This window comes from Mirounga leonina, unplaced genomic scaffold, assembly GCF_011800145.1.
Source record: "Mirounga leonina isolate KUSES-001 unplaced genomic scaffold, KU_Mleo_1.0 Mir_101595, whole genome shotgun sequence".
NCBI lineage: Eukaryota > Metazoa > Chordata > Mammalia > Carnivora > Phocidae > Mirounga > Mirounga leonina.
Genome location: NW_023270158.1, coordinates 16,786,376 through 16,805,955, shown reverse-complemented (window position 1 = coordinate 16,805,955; position 19,580 = coordinate 16,786,376). Strand labels below are relative to the sequence as shown.

The 19,580-nt window shown below is 37.6% G+C and overlaps 1 protein-coding gene across 9 annotated transcripts in view; it reads left to right on the top strand.

The window, feature by feature from the left end:
• DMD (dystrophin) overlaps positions 1-19,580 on the top strand; it is a 1,717,438-nt gene that overhangs the window by 1,064,606 nt on the left and 633,252 nt on the right. For all 9 annotated transcript variants that reach the window (XM_035001266.1, XM_035001277.1, XM_035001248.1 and 6 more), the window contains one exon: positions 13,979-14,211. In XM_035001266.1, coding sequence (XP_034857157.1) covers positions 13,979-14,211 — 233 coding nt within the window. The remainder of the gene's footprint in view (positions 1-13,978; positions 14,212-19,580) is intronic.

The following is a 19,580-nucleotide window of genomic DNA, read 5'->3' as shown; positions in this document are numbered from 1 at the left end:
GTAAGGGGAAGGAATGGGAATTTTGAAGGTAGTTGATAAGAGTAGTATTGTGAAGTAGTGATCGACATGCCAGAGGTTCTCAACCTAGGGGCTGGAGATAATGGAAATTTCCCAGAATTATGGAAAGGATTTCTCAAATCTCTGAGCACATCAAATATTGTCTGTGGATCAAATAAGTGATTTGTCTCCCACATATGTGTAGTAGATATTTTCACAACAATATGAATGCTACTACAATTAATAAAATGCAAAATCATATTGAAGAATTACCAAATTCAGGGTGCCTGGGTGGCTCAGTTGGTTAAGCATCTGCCTTCAGCTCAGATCATGATCCCAGGGTCCTGGGATCGAGCCCCACGTCGGGGTCCCTTCTCAGTGGGGAGTCTGCTTGTCCCTCTCCCTCTGCCCCTCACCCCCACTCATGCTCTCTCTCTCACTCTGCTCTCTCTCAAATAAATAAAATTTAAAAAATATTAAAAAAAAATTTTTAGGGGGGTGGGAGGATGGGTTAGCCTGGTGATGGGTATTGAGGAGGGCACATTCTGCATGGAGCACTGGGTGTTATGCACAAACAATGAATCATGGAACACTACATCTAAAACTAATGATGCAATGTATGGGGATAATATAAGAATAAAAAAATAAAAAAATAATAAAAAAAAATTTTTTAAAGCATTACCAAATTCTGAATAAATTGATTTTTGTCACTTTTTTTCTCAATCTAGGCATATTAGATACACAATTACTATGCATAGGTATGTAATTATATTTGAGATTTTAAAGGCATACTCATAATATTGTAAACCACTGGCACAGTAAAAAGATAACGGAATTGGGAAATGATAGGCCTGAAATCTGGTCCTCATTTGGTCTCTTGCCAGCTGGGGCCTGGGAATCTTGGACAAACCATTCAACACTTTGGACCTTGGTTTTTCCTTCATTGCTAAGTGATGGGATTTTTTTTTTTTTTAATGACACAGCTTTTGAGAATGCTACCAGATATAGCATCTATGATCATAGGTGTATAAAATAGGCAAACTTTCTGGAAAATCTTTTCAATTGTCTGTAACTTATACCTACAAGGCATTGGAAATGAAGTCACTGATAACTTATTTTTATAAATTGATTTACTTACTATTTTTATGATTTGGTGAGAAGAGAATCTGAATCAGTAAGCCCCAAAAGATCATTCCTGAAAATAGATGAATGATAGAGCCCTGACTTGTTACCGTGTCGTCTGTTAAAGTCACCCAGTTGTGGTAACCTTGGGCCCCCATTGTCAATCACAAAGATTATCCATCTCAGCCATAGGGTCTGTGAGGGCTTCAGTTTGTATGCCCTTCCTTCCATTATATTTGTAAATCAACTTGAATGGGAACATCAGACTCCAAATAGTAAGTTGGCCCTACTTTTTCTTTGGGGATTGGCCTTCCTGGCTAGCTATTTGCTTCTGCTGAGCTTTTTATATGCATAAAACGTGTACTTTATGTATTAAATTCATAGACAGTAACAATTTGTTATTAAGAATAGCTATGAAATGTAACATAATCATGCCTTTGAGGGAGGGCAAAGTAGGAAAAACAACTTTGGTGACTTTTTTCATTCTTTCTACCACATAACGGCAAAAAAAAAAAAAAGAGTTTTACCTATTTAAAGCTATATACACATGTATATGTTCCTCAAAACTGCATAGTTCCTTTGCTTTCTATCTTCTCTAGTTTGATAAACCCTAGATAGGAGTTAATGTTTCAGTTAGGTTTATTTTATTTCTTTCATGTGACTTACTTTCACCTAACAAGCTAGAGATTCTGAACATAACTTAATGAAAAATTTCCCCCTCTACGTCTTTTGGTCTTAAAATAATGAGGTAATATAAACTATAATACTAACAGTAGAGGAAATACATACTTACTTCTAGTTCTTACCAAAATATCTCAGGATAAAGGAAAATCCGTTTTAAAGATTATTACCTTTCTCTTATTGGAAAAAAAATAGCATGATTTTTTTTATTGTGGACTGTGTAATTAATTTAAAATATTTGAATCTGAAATATAACTTCATCTTATTTAAAAGTTTATTTTCAAGTAATGTTTTAAAATGCAAAATTTAGTGTAATTCTGTATCTTTATTTTTTTAAGATTTTATTTATTTGAGAGAGAGAGAGTGAGAGAAAGAGTGTGTGAGTGGGAAAGGAGCAGAGGGAGAGGGAGAAGCAGACTCCGCACTAAGCACAGAGCCCAATGCAAGGCTCAATCCCACGACCCTTAGATCATGATCTGAGCTGAAATCAAGAGTCGGATGCTTAACTGACTGAGCCACCCAGGTGCCTCCCCCAGTATCTTTTCTGTAAAAAATTGCCATCATGTAAAAAGTACTGGTATTAGTAGGGGTTGAATGATTTGCAGATTACAGATTTTTTTTTCTTAGAGGAATTAACATTAGCCCTGATCTGATGAAATTTTCTAATCTTAAGCAGCAAAACTAAGAGGTTTAGAATAAACCAACTCTGCAACAGTACAGCTTCACAGATCTTTTTAAACCAACAAAGTATGCTACATTCCTCTTTCAGAAACCATAAACTGTAGACTCAGGGCTTTCCCGGGCTCTCTTTACCGTCTTCATTTGAAACCCATTCATCCAAAAGATTAAGACAATGAGATTCAAGTCCAAAGCAATAGCAAGTATGTGCATGAAAACTGCCACGCTATTGCTCCTGGGAGTTTTGCCATTTCAATAGCATGATTTATAACCATTGAACAATATGTTTTTATTTATTATTCTACTTTGAAAAGGAATTTGAGATGGTTTGGTGGGCGTGATTTAAATAAACACATCACAATCTTATTTTTGTGCTTGTTACAAGCAGTTTTCCCTATGTAATTGGTACTTGTTTTTACCTTTGAAATTTGGTTCCTATTGTATATTTGGTCATTATTGCACTTGTGGGCATTGTGTGCTTTTCTACAAGTTAAATGAAAACATGAATTGATTTTGATGTAGCTAGTCACTACTTCAGTTGCTGTATTTGCCATACCTGCAGTTTATAACATGTTTACTCACCCAGAACTTTAAAAGCTAAGTTTAGCCCAGCACAGTCACCTCAAACCAACACAAGAGAGGGGTTACAATTCCAATGTAATTATGGAGATGGAGTTCAAGACTTCAGTGTTTGGATTTGTCAAGCTCTTTGGTGTTTTAGTTATAGGCTGTGTTTAGAGTTCTCTTAAACAGCAACTCAGATGATAAATTGAAACTCAGGTATAACCAAAGAGTATAAAACTTGTCATAAGCCCATAAGCAAGAAATATGCCACCAATTCTCTGCATGCTTTTTTGTCATTTTCCAAAGCATTCCGTTGAAGATCGAATGTTATAACATGTGATACTAATAAACAATTAATATTAAATGCTATTCTAAGATTGAATGGCTAGAAACATCATGTTACTTTTAGGGAGAAATAAACTATTATGTACATAGACCAAAGGAATTGTGTCTTAGGTTGGATTCCTTGGAAAGCAGTCCCTGAGAACAAAAGTTGTATACAGAATGTTTACTGGCAAGTATTCTTGGTAGATCTACCTGCAAAAAAGTGAGCGGGGCAGTATTGGGCAGAGGGGATAGGCTGACCCACAGTGCACTTGCTACTATAGTATAAGCCAATCTGACAGGAAGCATTGGAGCTGGGTTTGTTCTTCAGCATTGTCTTCAGTTGAGGTACGTGGGCTTGAACTTGGTATCCATGCACTAAGAGCAAGCCCTAGGGACAGATGCAGCTATCATCCATTAGCAGTCATTATTAATAGTGTCTGGGTTCTGTCTGCTCCAGGAGAGAACCTCAATGGAGCATCATAGTAGCCACTAGAGGTAGGTTTTGGCATATTCTGATTACCCCACAAATGTTATAAAGAGGATATAAAGGAGTAGTAATGACAGAAAAATTATTGGTCATTTTCCACTGGGCTTTAGTGTATCAGAACCACTCTCTTTTTAAAAAGATTTATTTATTTGAGAAAAAGAGAGAGCGAGAGCACACAAGCAGGAGGAGGGGCAAAGGGAGAAGGAGAGAGAGAGAGAAGCAGACTCCCCACCGAGCAGGGAGCCCAACATGGGGCTTGATCTCACGACCCTGAGATCATGACCTGAGCTGAAATCAAGAGTCAGATGCTTAACCAACTGAGCCACCCAGATGCCCCTATCAGAACTACTCTTATTTATAAGATGGTCTTTATTTTGGTATTCAAAGATCTCTTTTAAATCTCCTTAGCCCAGGGGCAACTGGGTGGCTCAGTCGTTAAGCGTCTGCCTTCAGCTCGGGTCCTCTCTCGCTGTCTCTCTCTCTGCCAAATAAATAAAATCTTTAAAAAAAAAAAATCTCCTTAACCTGGAAGGGAAAGAATAATGTCCATACTTTGCCTGGTGCATGGATTTCACTTTTTCAAAATGTGGCAAAAAACACATAACACAAAATTTACTGTCTTAACCATTTTAGAGTAGATGGTACAGTAGCATTAACTATATGAACATTGTTGTACAAATGACCTTTAGAAATTGTTCATCTTCCAAGAACAAACTCTGTAGCAAATGACAGAATTTTCTTCTTTTTTAAGGCTGAATAATATTTCATTGTATGGCTACACCCCATTTTTTTTGTATCCATCAGTGGACATAGAGGTTGTTTCCAACTCTTGGCTTTTGTGAATAATGCTGTAATGAACATAGGAGTGTCCCAATATCTCTGTCTTTGAGATCCTGTTTTCAGTTCTTTTAGATGTAGATTAACAAGTGGGAATGCTCTGGTCATAGGGTAGTTCTGTTTTTAATTTTTTGAGGAACCTCCATACTGTCTTCCATAGCAGCTGCACCATTTCACATCCCCACCAACAGTGCACAAGGGCTCCAGTTCCTCCACATCCTCACCAACACTTATTCTCTCTTGCGTGCGCGCTCTCTCTCTCTCTCTCTCTGATAGCAGCCATCTGAACAGGTGTGAGGTGATCTCTCAGTGTGGTTTTGATTTGCATTTCCCTGATGATGAGTGATGTTGAGCATCTTTTCATGTGCTCGTCGGCCATTCATTTGTCTTCTTTGGAGAAATGTCTATTCAACCCCTTTTCAGATTTTTAATGGGTTTATTTATTTTTCATGAATTCCCTTTTAATCATGCAAGTCCGAGCCTTCATTCTTAAAATATAGATTGTTTGGAAACTTCCATCTAATTTACTAGATTTTGATTTTGGAGAAATATGTTAATTTATCCAAATTTTAGTTTCCTCTTTTACAAATTGGTAGTAATGATGCTCTCCCTGCTCAGACCTCAGTGTTGCAGGATGAATCAACAGAGAAAATGACAAAAAGACATTTTTACACTGTTTAAAGTTCTGTAGAAATATAAGGTATTATGAATTCAGAACAAAAGAATCTACATTTTATGACTACTTAATACTGCTTCATTTATATTGGAGCTAATGGTTTCTCTGTTTTTGTTCTGCCTGATGAAACTCCAAATTAAAACTCTGATAAATCAGTCTGCCTCTCCCCATCTCTCTCTGTCTCTCTGTCTCTCTGTCTCTCTCTCTATATATGTATATTTCCATCCCTTAATGTTCTCCATAATGTAGTGCTTCATACATTGTGCCTCTTTCTAATCTTGATAACAACAGCAGCAAATGTTGGTTGAGACCCTACTATGTGTCCAGACATTGCACTGGTTTGGATGAGGAAGGAAAAGCAATATATTTCCTCTAATGAGAACTGTACAGTGTTCAGTTCAGGAAGGAAAAGATAAATCTAACACTTACCTTAAGTAGCTGACCTCATCTTACAAGTGAGGCTTATGAAGGCGTGGCACATGTATAACAAGTTTAAAAACTCATTACCAGTGGGACTCCTGGGTGGCTCAGTAGGTTAAGGTCATGATCCCAGGGTCCTGGGATCGAGTCCCGCATCAGGCTCCCTGCTCAGCAGGAAACCTGCTCATGAATTTGGGGGTCTGCTTTGGGCCAGGCTTATCTAGATGGTTCTTTTACTGGTCTCACCTGGGCTCATTTGTGTATTTGTGGTCAGCTGGTAGTTGCTGGCCTCACTCATGTGTCTAGCACTTGTTAGTTGTTGGATGAAACAATGGCTATGACAGGGTCACTTGCCTATCATTATTCAGTAGGCTAGCATAGTTCACATAGCGTTGAAAGGATAGACATTATTCTTTCCCTTCCAGGTTAAGGAGATTTTTTTTAAAGATTTTATTTATTTGGCAGAGAGAGAGACAGCGAGAGAGGACCCGAGCTGAAGGCAGACGCTTAACGACTGAGCCACCCAGTTGCCCCTGGGCTAAGGAGATTTAAAAGAGATCTTTGAATACCAAAATAAAGACCATCTTATAAATAAGAGTAGTTCTGATAGGGGCATCTGGTGGCTCAGTTGGTTAAGCATTTGACTCTTGATTTCAGCTCAGGTCATGATCTCAGGGTCGTGAGATCAAGCCCCATGTTGGGCTCCCTGCTCGGTGGGGAGTCTGCTTCTCTCTCTCTCTCCTTCTCCCTTTGCCTCTCTTATTTTGGGGGGTAAGTTATATTTTTACTCTAAGTAGTAAAATAACTAGCAATGAGTTTTTTTTAAAGATTTTATTTATTTATTAGAGAGAGAGAGCACAAGCAGGGGGAGCGGCAGGCAAAGTATGGACATTAGCCAAGCATAGTCCAATGCCCAAGCATTTCTCAAGCCTTTGCTTGTGTCCTGGTTACTAATATTCTTTTAGCCAAAACAAGTCACTTGGCCAATCCATATTCAAGTAGAAGAGAAATATACTATAGCTCTTGTTGGGAGAATCTGGAACATCTTATCACAAGGCTCTAGGTGCAGGAAAGAAAAGAATTTGTGGACATTTATTCTCTACCAGAGATAATTTTATTTTGATCACCAAAGCCTTTCTTGTGTAATATCATTCAGCATTCCCTGGTAGCTATAGCTTTGGATATTTACTGTTTCTTCAGTGCCTACCATATATCGTGTACATAAAAGAAGCACTTAAAAATTTCACTTAACCTATACTTCTGAGATATAAGAGAACTCAAACTTGGACAGACATAAAGGATGTCCAGTACAGAGGCTAAACAAGTATATGAACCACACACACACACACACACACACACACATACACACAGTAGGAAGGGAAGAGAGAGGAAAAAAAATTGAAAAAGCCTTTGATCAGTGGTTCTGAACCAGAGGCAAATTTCTTCCCCTCAGGGGACATTCAGTCATGTCTGGAAACATGACTGGTTGTCACAACTGGGAAGGTGCTCTGGCCAAGGATACTGATAAACATCTTGCAGCGCACGCAACAAAACACACACCAAAGACTTGTCCAGACCAAAATGTCAGTAGTGCTAAGGTTGAGAAACCTAGCTTTTTACTGAATGCATGTAGGAAGAATTTATATAATGTGACTTATAGAAGGGCACTTAGAATGCAAACTGAAAAAAGAAAAGGCAAGCGTTATTTCTGTCTTCACATTAGTGAAAAGAAGAATACATGTTAGGGTGAAGTCAGATTGGAGTTATTCCTCAAGAATAATATTGAACTTGGGGGAGGAAGCCAGATGCACTTCATTGCTATAAGCCATGTTTTTATGGTTCATTCAAGGTGATTTCTCCCCAGCTAGAATGGATATTAGATGTATTTTGTGGGTACTATATATTGTAAACTGTAGCTCTTGGAGCCAAAACTATTTGAGTAGTTAATTTTTTATATTGAACGGGACATGTAGAAAATGTATCGGATGACCAGATCGTTTTTAGAAATATGTGTCCTGGTTAATCACATTGTCTTCACATTGTCACTTGTTAATGTGAGATCTGGAGCAAGTATTACCTTCCTGTAAAATGAGAATACCTACCCTGAATATTGTTGGGTAAAAATTAAATAAAATGGGGCTTATAAATAACCTTGCCTAGCACATAAGAAACGCTGAGTAAATGATAGTGGTCATTGTGTTGGTGGTAATTTCTCTTCATTCCCAGTAGCAGCAATATTTCTCACTAGGATTATATTCTTAGTAGCAGGAAAGAATCAGTTAAAAGTGACAAAGTAGTGTTACCGAGCTTTAAAAGTCTAGGGCTTCCACATCTAACATTTTTTTTTTTTGTAAAATCCAGAAATACAGGTGGGTATCATGAATCCTTGAGTTCTGATTCTCTAGGCCTTGCCCACAGATAGCACAAGCCCTTATGGTGCTAAAATGTAAATAATTGATGGTAGTTGAATCACCTATTTTATTTCCTCTTTAGAGTAAGAAAGAATATAGACAAAAGTAAATGTTTATGGATTTGTAACATTTATCTCTAATTTTCCACCTGAACATACAAATGACAAATATTTAGAGCCAAGAAGTGAGGTTCTTCCTCCCCCATGTACAATACATTTTCTTTTTTAGTCCATGCATGATTCCTAACTTTGTTAATACGTACTCTCCAACTCTTACATATTTCATTAAGCCACATGCCATTCTTTCAAATATTCAAAAAGAAAAGTGTTCACCGATGTTGTTTACATGGAGAACAGTTACCTTAGCTATTGGTGATATGCAAGTAGCTAAACAAGCTCTCCTATAACTGATAATATGAAACAGTAAGGCAGTCTGGCCACCTATACAGAATGGTACTTTTAGGTATTTTTGCTAGTGTGAGTCCAATAATTTATCATTTAGTCAGTCAACTGACTTTTCACTTATAAAAGTAAAGAAAACAAAAACATTACCCACATTCATACAACAAAACAAGGAATAGAATATGTGCTTCTTGCTTTTTTATCAACCAAAGGAGACCTGTGAATTACAGAAAAACTATGTGTGAACACTTCAAAGGAAGTATGCCAAACACATTGCGTGTGTGTGTTTTAAAAGATTTAGTAGCTCCTTTAAAGCTCTAAGTACAGCTGTTAGTCTGACTAATCATGTACCCCTGAAACCAATTAAATTTGTAGACTAGAGAAATATTCTTCAAACGCGTTTGAAAAAAATGAGAGTTGCCTCCTAAAGCCAACACCTTTTAATTAACAAAATACTCAGAGAAAAGCTGTGGTCTGCAATAGTTTGTTACACCTACTGTTATTCATGCTACTATTCCGATGTGCCAACCTCAATTCCTTCCAGTTATTTTGAGCTTGAGTTTCTGTCTGCTTAACCATAGAGAGAAAACACAGTTTTTGGTAGAGATTTTTAATTTTCTAACAAGTGCATGTCAAACACATTATGCTACAGTCACCAGTAATCAGTACAGGCTCTGTGTGTTGTGTATACATCTATCTATACAGATATATACACATATATACAATGTGTATATCTCTTTGGCTTAATGATACACATTGTAATATACATGGTTCTAGCATGAACTGGTTAAGCAGGAAAGACAGCAGAATCTGTTGCTGGAAAGACAGTTAATCGTGTGACATCATAAGAACTCTTTTCTGTTGTGACCCCATCCTGGAAGAAATACTTCCCCCAGTGTACTTGAGACGAATAACCTCAGCCTCCATAGTGGTTTGGGACGCTGAGATCTGAAGCAGCCATTCTCAGGGCCAACTCCTTGTGACCCTGGACATTGACTCGAGACAATGGGTGGACATCCAAGCAAGTATATCAGACTGTGGGGTGTTAAATGGGGCATGGAGGAAGGGGTGCCTGCTGGCTGGAGGGGAAGCCATTTCCCATGCTCCTTAGGGAGAACCTGGAAACTCATCCCACAAGTTCAGGTGTAAGATTCTGTATAGTCGTTTACGTATCCTAACTCCTTACCTGATCGGGATTATGAGTTGAGAGAATCCTCAACAAATTCTCCTTCCATCTTTTAAATTATGGAGTTATTGGAAAACTCTGGGAAGACTAACTATCCCTGCCTGATGCTTAGAGTCAAAATTCTGTTGCTCAGTCTGGGAAAACGCACTGGAACTTCCCCCTTACAGATCTGACCAGCCCACACTTTACCTAATGAAGTGATTTGCTTATGTTTCTAGTAGCATGGCAGTGGAAAAGAAGGAACCTTTTTTTTTTCTTTTTAGATAAAAGTAAAGGCATCTGAAAATGCAGTATGAGTCAATATGGTATACATAATAAAATGAGATATTCTCAGGACCTCAAAATTTCTCCTTTGAAACACCTTGCTTAATAAAAAAAAATAAGAAAAACACTTTTATGGACCTAGAGACAAGTCTTTTTTTTTTTTTTTTTTAGGAAAAAATGAAATATTTTAAATAGCATTCTAGGTAGAATTAGTCCTAATAAAATGTGAACTAGATGGAAATTAGCCTCTTTCTACTCCATGTTATAGCACTTATTTCTCTACTCTTGGAGACCCAGTTTCTGAGTTTAGAATCTATCTCTCAGTTACTATCAATTACTACCCTCTAGCCACTAGACAAACAAAAACCTAATAATGATAGAAGATTTCATTCTTAGTAATGATTAGATTTAAGTAGTAAAATGTTAAAGACCTGAAGTGTTTAGGATCCCAAAGAATAGTTTAATTTTATACCTCATGGAGACTTTTTGGTTAAGACTTAACATGGTTCTCCATAAATCACAGAAATGTAGATTTGGGCTTTGATAAGGAAATTGAATATTTAGGGAAGGGAGAAGAGAGTTTGTGTAGGAGGGCACAAAAGTGGGAAATGCCCAGTGCTAATTTGAGAATATGGAATAGAGACTGAGGCGTTGGGGGGAGCATGGGAAGAATGGAAGGAGAAAACGTTGGAGTGAATTCTAGTTCTAAGAACCAAGAGTCCAGAATGGCATGCTAATGTATAAAGTCAGTAGCCAGTAAATATTGTTTGAGCAGCAAAAGAAAAGGAGAAGAATACTCACACAGTATACCTACTGGCAGAAGGATGCTAGGAGAAGGCTTACATATATGAATTCATAAAATACTTAGAACAATTTCATGAGATTGGTACTGTTCTCCACATTACGTAGGTGAATACTCTGAGGCTCACAGAAGTTCAATTTATCAAGCAGGATATAATCCCTTACTTCAAAATCCTGTAATCTCATCCAATATCTAGGAAATGTTGATGCCAGCTGTCTGTGAGAGAAGTATTATTGTAATTGCCCTTTTACAGAGGAGTAAATTGAGATTCAGAGAGCTTAAGTAACCTGCCTAGGGTTACCCAGCTAAGAAATGGCAGAGTGAGGATTGAAATCCAACAGTCTGACCCTAGTCTGTTTTACACTCTGTTTCTTGATCCAGTGTTCTTTCCTGCTTTTTACCACCCCACCCCCCTTGATAGTAAAGTGGGGAACAAAAAAATTGATTGGTTCTATTTTATTTAATACTGTCTGCCCTTCCATTGTCTGCCCCAAGCAGTGGCTCTTCCTCCACTAGTTTCTTGTTTTAAGAATAGTTATAATGACCTAAACAGTAAGAGCCTAGGAATAGTCTGTGTTCTAGTCTTTGAGAAACCATCCTTTGAGGCTGTTGTCTTTTAGGGCTCCCCGTGGGTAGAAGGCCTCTAAGCGTACTCAAAAGCTTACTGTGCATGGATTTGTCTTTTAGATTCATTCATTTATTCAGAGGACATCAATTGAGCACCTACTGTATACCTGTGCAAGGTGTAGGGGCTGGATCAGTGAGCAAAAGGTACCTGGTTCTCCCTTCCCTTTCCCACCGCTTTATAGGTGTTTTCAGATGTTGAGTGCTAGGGGAGAGGAGACCAGCAATGAAGGGCCTGACTGGTCCATAAATGAGATCACCTGCCCATCACTGCCTTGCTGACCTTTCAATCTACCTGTAAATCTGTTTCAGCCGACTTTGTACTTGGTGCTACTTCTTTCTTTTTCCTCACTGGAGAACTTTGTGGTATTATCATTCCAATGTCATTTGTCCTTTTTAGTCATCTTAAATCATTCTCTGTTGTTCAGTCTCTGGCCCCAGCCTTTCTTTTCAATAGACTTTTTTCAAAACAGTTGAAATCTAATAATTCTCTACATTCTCATCTTTCACTGTATTGAAATTTAAGATGACATGACAGTTTCCACTTCATTAGGCACTTCTTTGTTGGTCAGAAGTAAATCTAGAGGGAAAAAAATCTTCCTCGTCTTTTGAGGGTCAAATTTTCAATAAGTCAAGCTAAGAAAAAAAAAAAAAAAAGAAAATGTTGTCTGACACTTACCAGAACTTTGAAATCATCCCAAAGTACTGTATGTTACCTCAGTATCTGTTGTGTGTCTATTTTAAGAACAATTTGTCCATATTTTCTAGTCAGCCAGGCATTCAGCAGTTAGCTCTCACAGTGATGTTTTAATTTAGCTCTTTTTTTATCCTCACCCATGCATCCTCTTCAGGGATTCGGCTCCTCTCTTGGAATCCCTTTTAAGATTTTTAGGTCCTGTTGGCCCCCATGCTTCCTAGGAGGAGTGTTGGTTCACAAGATGCTATTTCTGCTGCAGATTATATGTCATTCTTTCTAGAAAGAGCCTCAGAGTAGTGAGAGAGATTCAAGAAACAGCTTCTTCTTTTTCTCCTCAGTATCATTGTTTTTCGGTCATTACTTCTTGGCATTAGTTTTTATTCTACCTGACACCCTACCTTTTTTTTTCTTTTTGCCGTGTTCAAGATTATTTCTCCCAGCTTTAGGAAAACGTTGTCCCTGAGAAGCTTGAGAGACAGGAGGCATCCTTCCATTTCCCTCATCATCTTCTCTCACAAAAAGACAACCTTAAAAATGCAGAAAGTAATACAACCATGAAAAGTGATTTATGGCCACCTCAGAATGGAATGCCCACATGGCACACTTTTCTCATGTTCCTAGAACATTTCCCATCTTGTCCATGGCTCTCAAGTCTGCCATTGAGATGTTTCCTTTGCCCCTTTCTCTCAAAGCTTCCCTTCTAAACTATGTAGTCCCCATTTCTTTGCTACTGGTCTCCTGGATGTCGTGGGTTTCAGATACTCTGGACTTTAAACCAGAGGAGGCATTCTGTTCCCTTCATCACTCACCTTCCATTTCCCAGCTATTTGTTGGTATTTAGTATCAATTCACAGTAGCAAGCTCAGCCCCCTTTAGTAAATAAAGGGCCACACACAGATCTTTGAGTTTTTCCCAAGTATTTCATGTATTTCTACCCCTTATCTCCAACTTCTCATTATATTCACTCATCACTGTATTTCTTTTTTATCAAGTGTTTATAAAAATAGTGATACCTAACATTATTACCTACCAGTGTCAGAGACTGTGCTAATATTGTTGTTATTTTCTGGCACTGTTCTATGTACATTTCATATATTAGTCATGGAATCCACACAACTGCCCCTATTACATTCACTCTGTTATTGTCCCTTCTTTACTAAGGCGAAAACCTGAAGCTTAGAGAGGTTAAGTAATGTAACCAAGGTCATGTTTTTTTAGGTCTGATTTTCCAACAATAATGTAGCTTGAGTTTTCTCCACTGTCAGTCACTGTATGACCAGTCTGAAAGAAAAGGAAAAAAATATGAGAAACTATTCCCAGTATAAAATACAGAGCAAAGACAAAAACATTTCATTGGCTTTGATTTCCCTAGGGACTGCCTTCAAAGTAATTTACTTCCTATTCAAGGAAACAAGATCTATCCAAACTGGACTTTTGCTTTTTTTTCCTTGAATGAGAAAAGATAAGTAAAACTTTTTCACCTGGTAAGGTCTATATAAGTGTTATTTGAGAAGGATGATTTAAATTAAATTGTCTAGCCCTTAGAATAAGCAAAATCATTTTTGAAAGATTGTTAAATGCTTACTAATGAAAAGTTTGAGTCCTTGGATTATCCCATCATGTAGTACTGTGTAAAGTATTCACATTGGTGGAGGGAAAATTTATAACATAATAAATAATACTTTGGCTCAAATTGTTGTACTTTAATTAAGCTTGGCCTATTGTTATTGAAATCGGCTTCTTTGCTTGTGTTTCTAATTTTTCTTTTTTTTTCTCTTTTTTCTTTCTGGAAAAAAAAAATTAGCTCCTAGTCAGACTGTTACTCTGGTGACACAACCCACCGTTACCAAGGAAACTGCCATCTCCAAACTAGAAATGCCATCTTCCTTGCTGTTGGAGGTACCCGCCCTGGCAGATTTCAACAGAGCTTGGACAGAACTTACCGATTGGCTGTCTCTGCTCGATCGAGTTATAAAATCACAGAGGGTGATGGTGGGTGATCTTGAAGACATCAACGAGATGATCATCAAGCAGAAGGTATGGGGAAAAAGAAAACCTGGTTGAGATTTGCCGTTAAAGTGAAAATTGTCCACATGTCCGTTCACTCTCCCTAGACCATATTCCCACCAGTTTTTAGGCAGCTTTTCTCTGTCAGCTACACACTGTCTCTACTCTGTGTAGCCTAAGTATGATCAAGAAAAAAAATAATGCAATTATCTAAAACCCATAAATTAAAATGGAATTATACAAGGAAAAAACCATAAACCTTACAGTTAGTTGGCTTAATGAAATTCACTAAACAACTAGTATTTAAAAAATCTATTTAATATCAAATAAGTAGTTCAACTGAGCTGTTTACATTTTAAACTGTTTGTTTTGGCAGCCTGCAGCCATAATATATTACAGAATCAAATATAATGATCTGGGAATTGGTTATTCACTCTTCTGAGTTGTCTGTGCCAATTTTCCTCCTACGATGATGAATATCACTGAAAGTTAGCTATAAATTTTTAGAAAAGAAAAGTACCAAACATAATATATTTTTAAATACCTTAGATCTTAATATTGGTATTTATGCAATGCTATAGTCAAATAAACATGTTTTTAATATAAAGACTGCATTTATCAGCCTCTTGGAATCCATTCTGCAAAATCCTGACATCAGTTAGAAACATAGGAATACATTGATATAAATCTGATTGACCTAGCTAAAACAAATGCACTGTATATCTTTTATATTTCTGAGTGAATAAGAAAAATAGTTTTGAAATATTTATGTGCTGTAGTTATTTCACTGGTAAATGGTTTTCATATCTTTTCTACAGAAGTAACAAATTGCATTGAAGGTATTTAGTTGTTACAAAACTACTTTTTGAAAAAGCAGGAGTAAGGCAGACAGATTTCTTTGTAAAATGAACTTTAGCAATTCAGTAGGAATAAAAATAAGTGGATAGTAAGCAATCTGCATTTAAAGTACCTTGATTTGAGACTCAGGAGATGTGAATTAAGTGTTCTGTGTCATTTGCAAATGACATGATTGTGGTCAACTCATTCTCTGGATCTTGGTTTCCTTTTCTGGGCACAGGATGCACAGGTTCACATTCATATTCACCACACAGTGATGGACATGCGTGTATATAAAGATATGTAACTATTATATAAATATGCATAATTCATTTCACTGCTCTTTTAGAACAAGTATTAGTAGGTACATTCTTCAGCACAAGCCACTGAGATGTCATACTCCTAGTAATAGCAGAGCAAAGATTCAAATCCAAGTCTGTTTGGTTTCTAAGCCTAAGTATTCTTACTACATATACTGCTTGCCAGTATTAATGTAAATGTGGCTACCATTTGGTGATACATATGTTTTTATATATACAGTCTGTGCCAGACACAGTGCTAAGCATTTATGGTTTCTCTGCACTGATACATGCAGAAATAAGAGATTATGTTCTTGCACAGTACTGTATCAAGTTATACTAATACTTCCAAGACTATTACTAAGCAGAGGAAACAATGTGTTATGGTGTTTAAAGCAAGGGCTTTGGAGTTAGATGCTCTGGGTTCAAAGCTTGGCTCCGCTCCTACAGTTGTAGACTTTTGATGTGTTATTCAACCTCCCTGAACCTGAGTTTATCAGTACAATGTGAATGATACTATCTTTGCCTTATAGGTTGTCATGAGGATTACATTAGGTAGTTCACGAAAAATGCTTCCCATCCTGCCTTGCTCAACTAATGTTAGTAATTAATATGAGATTGTAAATCTGCCTGCTCACAGCATTTGTAGTATGCAAACTGATTGTCATATAATGATATTACATGAAAAGAAGAGCTCATTTCCATATCTACACCCCATTTTGCCACTGGCATCATGGTCTCCTGTAAAAGCCACTGGGTATTAGGGGGGAGAGGAAGTCCACACTCCTTTGCAATCCTAGCCTTTAGGATCTGCTTTAGAATCTACCTGCTCAGTAGTCTTCAGAAAAATAAGGTTATATTTTTTCAAAATGACTACTAATTTGATGCCTCTTCAAAATGATAGTCTTACAGAGAGATCCAAAATTAATTCAGAGGAGAAGTTCAAGTGCCATGTCTAGGGTCACAGGGTCACAGAAAGCCAGGAATTTTTAAATGCCACATATATACATATATATATTTATATATAGCATTCTATGTATTGTATGCTTCCCACCCTGCCTTGCTTATTGAAAGCAAGTAAGCAAGAGATGATGACTCTCATATATATATCATATATATATGTATATCATAGATATACATGCATTTTTTAATTTTTAATTTTATATATTTTAAATGTTATATATATGAATAGAGTTATGTATATCATATCTGTATATGTAGATATGCATATAAGTATTATATATATACATATATATGTATATATATATATAAAAACTTTCCTTCTCTTGCTGAATAGTGGAGTGCTTTTCCTACTTCTTCCCCTCATATTAAAAAAAATGATTTATAAAGACACTGTCAGTTCTTGCCTTTTAGAGCTTTCTATCACTAAATGGTCAGTAAAATAACCCTAAATAAACATTAAGCAAGTGTGTGTGGGGCGGGGGGCAAAAAAGAGATAAGTTTAAGGAAGTATTTATTACAATATCAGGGAATAAACAATTTTCTCTATGTAAAGTTTTAAACAAAACAATCCTAACTTTAATATTTGAAGTGTTGGAAATGAGGTAATATTCCAAAAGAACTTTATAAACTGCAAAGCACTATCAGTGCCTATTTATTCATATGTTCATTTAACAAATTTTTATTGAGCTACTACTAAGTGCCTGGGAAGTACAGAGTTGGACAAGATAGCAATGCACAGATTAAAGCAGGTAAAGGAAAAAAAACAATAATAGCACTATGACAAATAAATTACAGGATAATACCTAGCACATATTTAACAGATTATATGCTAGTCATTTTTAAGTACTTCACGTGCATTACTTAATGCTCACAACACTGTGAGATTGATAGTAAAGCACAGTGAGGTTAAATAACCTGCCCAAGGTCAAGTAGTAAAGAGACAGCAGTGGAATTTGAACTCAAGCAGTCTGATTCCAGGGTCCCCACTGTAGTTTTTACCTCCCTGGGCATGTTTAGGGGATTCTCTAGGGCCTTACTTTAGGAAAAGGGCATCTGACTAAGCCAGGGAAGAAAATGGAGGTCAGGAAAAATTTCTTGAAGAAGCTAAAACTTAAGCCAAGTATTAAAGAACAAGTTGGAAATAATCAGGTGGATAAAACGGAAAGGTGACTCTGGCAGAAGAGACAAACTCTGCTTTTCGCTGAGGTGGAAAGCGATGTATTCTTTTTTTTTTTTTTTTTAAGATTTTATTTATTTATTTGACAGAGAGAGAGACAGCGAGAGAAGGAACACAAGCAGGGGGAGTGGGAGAGGGAGAAGCAGGCTTCCCGCTGAGCAGGGAGCCTGATGTGGGACTCGATCCCAGGACCCTGGGGTCATGACCTGAGCTGAAGGCAGACGCTTAACGACTGAGCCACCCAGGCGCCCGCGATGTAGTGTATTCTATAAATTGTGATTCCATATGGCTGAAATTAAGGGGATGAGGCAGAAACTGATGAATTTGAATAGAGAGGGATGGGGCTACGAAATGAGGATCTTTCCTTGATAGAACAAGGAATTTGGTTATGGCCTGCAAGCAGTGGCATTGCTTGAAGTATTTTAAACAAAAAGGTAAAATCATCAGATGTAGTTTGTTGACTATCAGTAGGGTTTTCTGGATGTAAGCAACAGAAAACATCCTCTGATTAAATCAAGCAGAAAGTGAATGTACTGGAACTGACATGAAGGCAGTGGGAAAAGGCTTAGAAAAAGAAAAGGTACCTGAGCACATCTGGGCATCTAGTTCATAGTAACTACTCCAGGCTGTCTTTGTGATCCTCTTTTTTCTTTTTCTTTCCTTTTTCTTTTAATTTTATTTTATTATGTTGTGTTAGTGACCATACAATACATCACCAGTTTTCAATGCAGTGATCCACGATTCATTGTTTTCATACAACCCCCAGTACTCCATGCAGTACATGCCCTCCTTAATACCCAACACCGGGCTAACACATCTGCCCACCCCCCCTCCCCTCTAAAACCCTGTTTGTTTCTCAGTGTCCATAGTCTCTCATGGTTCATCTCTCCTTCCAATTTCCCGGCCCCCTTCATTTTTCCCTTCCTTCTCCTAATGTCCTCCATGCTATTCCTTATGTTCCACAAATAAGTGAAACCGTATGATAATTGACTTTCTCTGCTTGACTTAGTTCACTTAGCATAATCTCCTCCAGTCACATCCATGTTGATATAAAAGTTGGGTATTCATCCTTTCTGATGGCTGAATAATATCCCATTGAATATATGGACCACATCTTCTTTATCCATTCATCTGTTGAAGGGCATCTCGGCTCCTTCCACATTTTGGCTATTGCAGACATTGCTGCTATGAACATTGGGGTGCATATGGCCCTTCTTTTCACTACAGCTGTGTCTTTGGGGTAAATACCCAGAAGTGCCATTGCTGGGTCATAGGGTAGCCCTATTTTTAATTTTCTGAGTCACCTCCACACTATTTTCCAAAGTGGCTGTACCAACCTGCATTCCCACCAACAGTGTAAGAGGGTTCCCCTTTCTCCACAACCTCTCCAACATTTGTTGTTTCTTGCCTTGTCCATTTTTGCCATTCTAACTGGTGTGAGGTGGTATCTCAATGTGGTTTTGATTTGAATTTCAGTGATGGCTAATGATGATGAACACTTTTTCATGTGTCTGTCAGCCATTTGTATGTCTTCTTCGGAGAAGTGTCTATTCATGTCTTCTGCCCATTTTTTTTTATTCTTATGTTAATCCCCATACATTACATCATTAGTTTTAGATGAAGTGTTCCATGATTCATTGTTTGTGCATAACACCCAGTGCTCCATGCAGAATGTGCCCTCCTCAATACCCATCACCAGGCTAACCCATCCTCCCACCCCCCTCCCCTCTAGAACCCTGTTTGTTTTTCAGAGTCCATCGTCTCTCATGGTTCGTCTACCCCTCTGATTTCCCCCGCTTCATTCTTCCCCTCCTGCTACCTTCTTCTTCTTCTTTTTTTTTTCTTAACATATATTGCATTATTTGTTTCAGAGGTACAGATCTGAGATTCAACAGTCTTGCACAATTCACAGAGCTTACCAGAGCACATACCCTCCCCAGTGTCTATCACCCAGTCACCCCATCCCTCCCACCCCACCCCCCACTCCAGCAACCCTCAGTTTGTTTCCTGCAATTAAGAATTCCTCATATCAGTGAGATCATATGATACATGTCTTTCTCTGTTTGACTTATTTCGCTCAACATAATACCCTCCAGTTCCATCCACGTCGTTGCAAATGGCAA